Source organism: Zea mays, chromosome 5 (genome assembly GCF_902167145.1).
Source record: "Zea mays cultivar B73 chromosome 5, Zm-B73-REFERENCE-NAM-5.0, whole genome shotgun sequence".
Lineage (NCBI taxonomy): Eukaryota > Viridiplantae > Streptophyta > Magnoliopsida > Poales > Poaceae > Zea > Zea mays.
Window position 1 is genome coordinate 27,340,713 of NC_050100.1, and position 7,918 is coordinate 27,348,630.

General features: G+C 41.5%; 1 protein-coding gene across 2 annotated transcripts; it reads right to left on the minus strand.

The window, feature by feature from the left end:
- Positions 1-310: 310 nt before the first annotated feature.
- On the minus strand, positions 311-4,811 carry LOC100501841 (Nijmegen breakage syndrome 1 protein). Of its 2 annotated transcripts, none has more exons than NM_001362824.1 (13): positions 4,558-4,811; positions 4,395-4,448; positions 3,556-3,798; positions 3,269-3,357; positions 2,978-3,108; positions 2,648-2,694; positions 2,422-2,530; positions 2,256-2,342; positions 1,756-1,927; positions 1,152-1,612; positions 1,007-1,068; positions 814-919; positions 311-739 (listed from the first exon to the last, which is right to left on the minus strand). In NM_001362824.1, exons 4-13 carry the CDS (start codon positions 3,279-3,281, stop codon positions 680-682), a joined length of 1,248 nt encoding a protein of 415 aa, NP_001349753.1. In that variant the 5' UTR covers positions 3,282-3,357; positions 3,556-3,798; positions 4,395-4,448; positions 4,558-4,811; the 3' UTR covers positions 311-679. The 2 variants fall into 2 exon arrangements, with proteins under 2 accessions (NP_001349753.1, NP_001350128.1); NM_001363199.1 differs by having other exon boundaries at positions 3,540-3,798; positions 4,558-4,751.
- Between the last annotated feature and the right edge of the window lie 3,107 nt (positions 4,812-7,918).

A 7,918-nucleotide genomic window follows, 5' to 3' on the forward strand; every position in this document is an offset into this window, starting at 1 on the left:
GAAGTCAAATTTTGATGAGCTGGTTGAGGTACTGCTCTGCTCTTGTATAGACTATAGTACGTTGCTAGTATTTCTTCCCATCTGGAGGAGCAAATGCTTTGTTCCGTATTCACTACATGAGTTACTGATAGGTTGCTGAATCCACATAGCAGATGATATAATATGGGTTTTGCAGCTACACGCCAAGCTGAGGCAAAGCATCATCGGTCCTCCCAAGTCCATGAGAACTGGATGCGCACATTGTCTCGTCGGTTGAACGTATCGTTTGGCATCAAGGTAACAACAGGATTGAGGGTCACTGATAGTGATAGGCTGCTGAACACATCAAACATCATAATCTCGTAGGTGTAGCGTTCCGTTGTAAAATGGGGTTGTCAAACTAGCCCTTGGTGAACTAACCATGCAACATTCAACCCAAGAAAACCCTCGTGCTCGCAACATCCAACCGGAGAAAATCCTCTTGTTTGGTCAAATTCTAGACTAACGCTAAACTTGCCCGACGCGTAATGCCAAAATCACAGCTAATATTTCCCTCAGAACCATTCATATCTAACATGACCTCAGGTACAATCCATATCCGACAGCCGTCCTACACTAATTCGGCTTCTAACGCCGTGGCTAACAGATGAGCATGCAGATCGCATATAGAGGTGATCTCCTGCTGCCTGCCTGGCTCTCATCATCTGTGGCCGGTGAGTAGGGTGTGAATCGAACTTCCAGCGGCTGCTCTTTTCTTGGACTGAAAATTCCACCGTTAGCACAGGGTTCAAAGTTAAAACATGCACGTGACACGAATGGCTCAGGGCCAGGCACCTTTGCGTTGTTGAAGAGATCCTCCGCAATGGCCTCCATTTGTTTCTGCCGCTTCTCCTCCCGCATGAAATCGGTCATCGTGCTGCCACGTTCGTGGTCCGACTCTCTGCAGAAAGAAAACAAACTCACTCAACTTTTGTGTCTAAACTATCAGTAGCCTTTCGGACTCACCGGAAGCCTTTTGAGCACTTGCCTGTATGGTTCCCGCGCAAACGGAATGAGGTCCTTGAAGCTGTTTCCAGACACCATTTCCCTCTGAAACAACGAGCAAACGAGCTCGCATTCAGTTACTTGTGCCAGAAAGGATTTACACACACAGTTTTTGTATATTATGTTACCTTCCTGAAGCGCTTGAAGTTAACGCCTCCGATTTCTGCTGGTGCGGCAGGAGCTGACTGGGGGAGGCTTCTTCTGACGACCAGATTCTGACTAAATATGACATCAGAAGCCCCATCCCTGCTGGTGTCTAATTTTTCATCCTTTGGCGCCTTGCTTAGAATGCGAGCATCCTCGTCTCTACCCGTGGACCTGTACGTTGCTGTTTTCTCTATGACCTTCACATCCTCCTCCATCGGTTTCAAATCTTCAACGCTCTCTGGGTGTTTTGGGTGAATAACGTTACCCTTCCTTGCAACTTCGTTGGTTATATTTGTGGTTTGTTTTTCATCGTCAGAGATATTCTCGGTGTGATGTTGAGACTTGTTGGCAGCACCAGTAGGATTAGAAGTTGCTGTCTCCATTTCAACATCCGAATCCGCCACAATAGTGGCATCCGTGGAATTCGAGGATGTAACGATGACTGGCAGAAATAGAATAAAAAGAACATATGAACTTATAGCTCGGTTTTATTCAGGGAAAGGCGTCAAAGGTGTTATTGCTAATGCAAAGATGAAAGGAGAATAGCAGTGAGCAAGTGAACAAATTTGTTCTGTTAATACTTACAAGCAGGTGGTTCAATAGAAGTTGCTTCCAGGCGGCCAGACAATATAGCTGCAAATAGCTTAATATCACTGATCTTTGACAAAGTAAACAGCACACGTATCTTGCTGAATTCCAATGGATATCGTGCAGGAACTACAAGAATTTGATGATCAGTGTCTCCAGCTGCTGAGTCCTATCAACAATAAGGAAGAAAATCAGTATCAAAGGCAATGCAGCAATCAACTCAACTAGAAAAACTTGTGCAAATTCTACTAGCATAGACCAGTAAGGAAAACTTCAAATTTTTGCTACACGCCCAATTGGAGAAAACATATTACACATCCCACATTTTCTGTAGACAGCCATAAAATAGTTTTATCATCAACACTTAGGCCTTGTTCGTTTACATCGGATTGGTGGGTCGGAACGATTCCTACCCGGATTGCTTCTCTAATTTATATAAACTTTGATTAGCTGGAACGGTTCCGAGTGCAATCCGACGAAAACGAACAAGGCCTTACCTGGCTGTTTGCACAAAAGTCGTCAATGTGCACGTATTTTGCTCCAGTTGATTCCAGTAATCCATGGAGCTTCTCACCAAATTGATACTGCACATGAATATAATTAATCAACAATGAAGTATTTAATTATCTTCTTTCTTTCTACAGAAAAAGAATAGTACACAACTTTATCTGATGACCCCAGGATAAAAGTATAGCCTTCTAGGAAATTCTGAATGAGGTTGATATCCACCATTTTGATCACCATCCCATCTAGAGTCAAGTTTGGAATGTATCTGGATTAAAAAAAACACCTCACTATCTATCATCATAAAGCAAGCACAAGTGCACAACATGAACAAGGATCCACACAAGCTATATTATCATGCATCAAAGGGGTGTCCACAACTTACTGTGTACAAGAAGGGATCTCTGTGTGTATGTTCTTTTCAGCCATTGCCTGAAACAAATAAAAGTATACAGAACTCAGCTGGAAACATGCGCTATAAGAATGGTTTATACACCACAACTTAACTAGGAGTTGAATGCTAATTCAGACTCAAGAGTCAAAATCAGTGACACCATGGGTCATCTATATTCTATAAGACGATGATTTTTAACCTAGTATTGTGCGGCAAGCTAATTCACACAAGCCTGTCTACATGGAAGATAACAATTCACTGATCTAAAACACTGGAGCTGTGGAGCATATAAAAAGTATGGCCATAGGGGAAACGAAGTACCTCAAACCAGTCTCCCAACATGATCTGCTTCTTTGCCATAACTGCATCGAGGAGCTCAGGTGTCAACGAACATGATCCGTCAACAAGAACATGTGTACATTCATTGCTCCACTTACGAGTAGCATATGCACCTTCCGAAACAAAAGTGGTGGCCATCATTAGTGTGCAAAAGAGAAAAACATGTTATCATTTATCAACAACTGTAGCAACATTGACAAAAGGAAAATAATATGTTTTCCAATAAATCAACAGTGCTTCTACTAGATAATGGAAGTGCTGATTACGACTAACCAATAGATTTCATGACTGCATGTAATGATGGATCAATTCGTGTCGATTTTGCGCCATGAAAAAAAACCACTATGGGAACAAATGACAACCTGTAATAAGGATCATAAAAACTCAAATAAATACAATCCGAGCAACTTTCACAGCAAAGGAGCACAATGATACATATGAGTAAAAAAAGCTAAGATAGAGTCATGTATCGATAAGGTGTTTTTAAAACATAAGGGATGTGTAATAAGTAAAGGGATTAGCAAATGGGATATTTGGACTTCACCTAAAGGTCGCATTACCAGTTCCAAACGTCACAGCATCCCCATCAGTAAGCATCATATCTTCATCTTTATGCAGACGGCTGCCCTGGGTTCCATGTACTTTGTTGACAAATGTGCCATACTTTGATCGGTCGATTACACGAACAAATGATGGACTGGCAGGTGCACCAGAATGTGGATCCCAGGCAACCATCTTTTCAATTGCAATCTCCGCATGGACTCGGGATATAGATGTGTCAGTTTGAACAATGACATCACAATCTGTAGTGGAAATCAACAATATCAGGATAAAGTTTCGTGTACTAGGTTAACTAAGTTTAAGACAAGACAAGATAAACTTTAATAAAACCACAAAAAAAAACAGGACCTATGTTCTTCTCAATTGCTGATTCACTAAGTAGCAAAAGCAAACATAAATCCATAAACCTTTTCCTAGTTCACATTGCCATTCTTAATCTGAGGAGTCACGAATCATGTCTCCCTGTAGTGAGAAGGGGCACACCAAGCGCTAAAAAGAAGTAGCTCATAGTCACACCAATTAACAACGATAAACTGAAAAAAAAAAGATTTACTAAAATTCAGGTGCCTGAGTTTGCAGACGACGATATTGCATATATTTTATATTAAAATTGGAGCTTTAGTTTGTTGCAAATTCTATAGATATAATCTGCAATTTTTTGTTATCGCAAAATCACAAATCTAAAGATAATTATCAATTCAATGTTGTTTTTATAGTGAAATACAAAAATTGATATGTTACAAAGACAAATACCAAATCATAAAAGTAATGATTTAGTTATAATAGTTGATAGTATAAGAGCGTCCACTGAAAAGCAAGGGGAGGTCAAAGAAGGCACCTTTGCGGCCGACCTTGTACGTCCCGGCAGCGAAGATGTAACGCTTCTGAATCCCTGCGGAACATAAGAACAAGCATTCACTAAACCATCGACCAAAACCCACAAATGCCAGCCAAAAAGGAAGGCGATAAATATCTGGACGGGGACAGGAAAGGCGGCGCACCGCGCACTGTGTCGACGGGGTCCAACACCCAGACCATCTCTTCCTCTGCTTTACCCAACTCGTACACTCTCCTCAACTCTTTTTCGGGGATTCTTTGCAGGTCAGCCGCGAAGAGGAGAAACAGAAGGCTAGTGCCCGAGGGTGCTTCCGCCCGCCACAGGGCCACAGCGGCCGTCGGAGGCTCGGAGCACCGCGGCGGCCGGAACTGGGTCGTCTAAACGCCGTATCTGCCAGAGCGAGTACATAAACTTTGGTAGTTTTGTCCAACTTGCTCAAATTATTGTTCTCCCGTTAGGGCATACTAGGTTTCGGTTCTCTAAGCACTAATAAACGTATTCATACAATTCAATATATTTAAGTCTTATATTTTATTCAGTAAAACCTTTTAAGATACAATTTATTTATATAGATTGTATAGCTAAAACTGTATTTAAACTTATAGAACTATGATAGAGACGTTACTTCACCAAAATATATCTTTTATGTTTTTTTGCACTTATCATCTTGATACCACTTAAAATATGAGACATTTATGTGGGTTGTATATGCTCTTAGTTCAATGCGGCCCATATGATTTATGTCACGTTTGGTTTGAGAGACTAAAAATTAGTCTCTCCATTTTAGTCCCATTTAGTCCCTAAATTACTAAACAGTGAGACTAAAACAGGTACTAAACTGCTTTAGTATCTAGTAAGAGACTAAACCATATTAATTTCACCTTTTGTCTCTTGGTTATTTCAGTTACACTAATAACGAAAGAATGCTAAGGAGTATTTTGGTCTTCTTATGATTCATTTAATGTGTCCTAAAAACTTTTAATATCTAGAATCAAATAGGCTATGGGCTAAACTTTAGTCCCGTAACTAAACTTTAGTCACTGGATTAAATGAACCAAACAGACCCTTACTTTTCCAAGGTGCAAGGCCAAAGTGATACTGCTTTTTCTTTTCTTTTCTTTTCTTAGACCTTTTGTGGTTTTATTTTTGTGAGTGGCATTGACCACTGGACCCAACCAACCTGACTGGGATTGTTGGGGACTTGTTCTCAAATGCTATGAATCAAGAACAAGGCAACATAAAATGTTAAATGTTAAAGCCCTTCGTCCTTCGGGTCATTATTTCCCTTCGGATATAATGAATCTAGGACGAAGGTTATGAAAGACATGCCTTCATGACCATGATGAGAAACGAAGAACATTTACACAAGGTACAAAAAGTAATATGATCTTTCATAAACATTATTATTAATATATTTCCGTTTATCTTATTTATACAGACAATATAAATTACAGATGTACCTTCGGCTTGAAGGGGTGAGAATACAAGCGTGACGCCAAAAGCGAATGTCAAGTCAGCGTGAATAGTACGGGAGCACTGTTCATCTATTTATAGGCATGAGACGCAGCCCATGTAAGATTACATTAATGCCCTTTATATTTATCAATAATTCTATAGTAATTCTTCGAGGTCTAATCTGGCTTTTCATCTTTAAGTCGGTTTCCCTTTCCGCCGTTATGCCGAAGCTCTTCTGCGCAAGCTTCGTAATGATCTTTTCCTTCGTCACAATCACCTTCCTTCCCACTCAAGCTTCGTCTTGGCCATAATCTTATATGCTCGTAATCCAATTCCGAAGATACCTGCTCACACATTTCACTTGGAAAACATTGTTAAATCATGTTTTTGAGGACCTTCGGAAGCCGAAGGCCCCCAACAGTAGCCCCTCGTAATATTAATTTTGCTGTACTGAAAAATTCATATTGCGATATGGACGAAGGCCTTAAGCCGAAGGTCCGAAAAAACACCTTCCCTTTGCTAGAATAGCAACCAGTCATTGACAAGCGGGACCCTCCAGTTTTCGACATAATGGGTGTATAAATAGGGGCTGGCCACAATTTATTTGGCACGCTCTCTTGCCATCTGTTTTGACTGCTCAAATAGGTTTTTGCCCACAAATATTTGGTTGCCTCCTTAGTTTGAAGCTTCGGAAGCGAGAGGCAGGAATTCCGAAGGGATGTCTGAGGAGAAGAACGTTGCTGCCGAAATGAAGCTGAGCCTTTCTGAAGAGAAAAATCTGGGCTTCATTGAATCAATAGCAAAAACAAATACAGAAAAAATTACTAGGGAGATTTTGGAAGGCTTATCTGAAGATACTGGTGAAAGTGATAGTTTTGATGCAGACAGTGGGGGTGAGGATTTCGAAGATCGACCATGGCGACCAAGCCATTCAGTCTTCGGAAAATCAACTATTGGGCAAAGTCACCTTGAAAACATGAGGGGGAGATATTTTCAAGATATATCCATCGTGAGGGCAGATGATGAAGAGAGGATTGTGCCGACTCCCAAAGATAATGAAGTCATTATCTTCCGAAGCTTTTTAAAAGCTGGGTTACGATTCCCTATAAGCAGGTTCGTGGTAGAAGTTCTGAAAACATATCAAGTTTACCTTCATCAACTTACCCCTGAAGCAATAATGAGAATGGGAATCTTCGTCTGGGCTGTGAAGAGCCAGGGCCTAGAGCCAAGTGCGAAAAGCTTTTGCAATATACATGAATTATTATATGAAACGAAGCCCTAGGGTAAAGAGCAATATCACAACAACTTTGGTTGCTACAGCTTCGGTGCTCGCTCTGGGTCAAGCTGTCCCGTGCCAACCTTTCAGAAGAGATGGCCCGGAGAATGGATGAAAGAATGGTTCTATGTAAAAAATGATTTGAAGGTCCGGGAAGATATTAAGGATATTATCATGTGTCCCATCTGGCAGCGCTTCGGACTCCGGAAACCGAAGGTAGAAATGGATGAAGTAGCCGAAGAATGCCAACGGGCCTTCGGCGTAGTCTGCTCTTTTATTGGGACAAGGGATTTAATACAAGAACATATTGCCTTCAGAGTGTGGCCTCTTGCAGATAATTAGGAAATGCCGAAAGAAACTGTTAAAGAAACTGACGAAGGTGGACTAGTCAAGTTGAAGTATACATTCAGGTACGGAGACAAGTTCGTTGAACCAGATGATGATTGGTTAAAGAGCATTGAGACTGTAAGTGATGAATTGCTTGGGGTATATTCGAAGGCCGAAGATACTGCATTGTCAGCGGCCTTCGGAGGCCGAAAAAAGAAAAGACTCAACCGAGTGTTTGATGCAATCGGGTTTGTCTACCCCGACTACCGCTATCCAGCGCGGGGGCAAAAAAGAAAAGGCGCAACTTTCGTGAAAAAAACTGCTGCAGCTGCTCCTAGCGAGCCAGCACCAAAGAGAAAAGGGGTAAAGGTTCTCACACACCGGCCATGCTATATTGAACCAGCCACGGTGCCTGAATTCGCCGGTGAGACCTCTTCGGCCACCGAAGCTGAAGAGCCAACCCTAC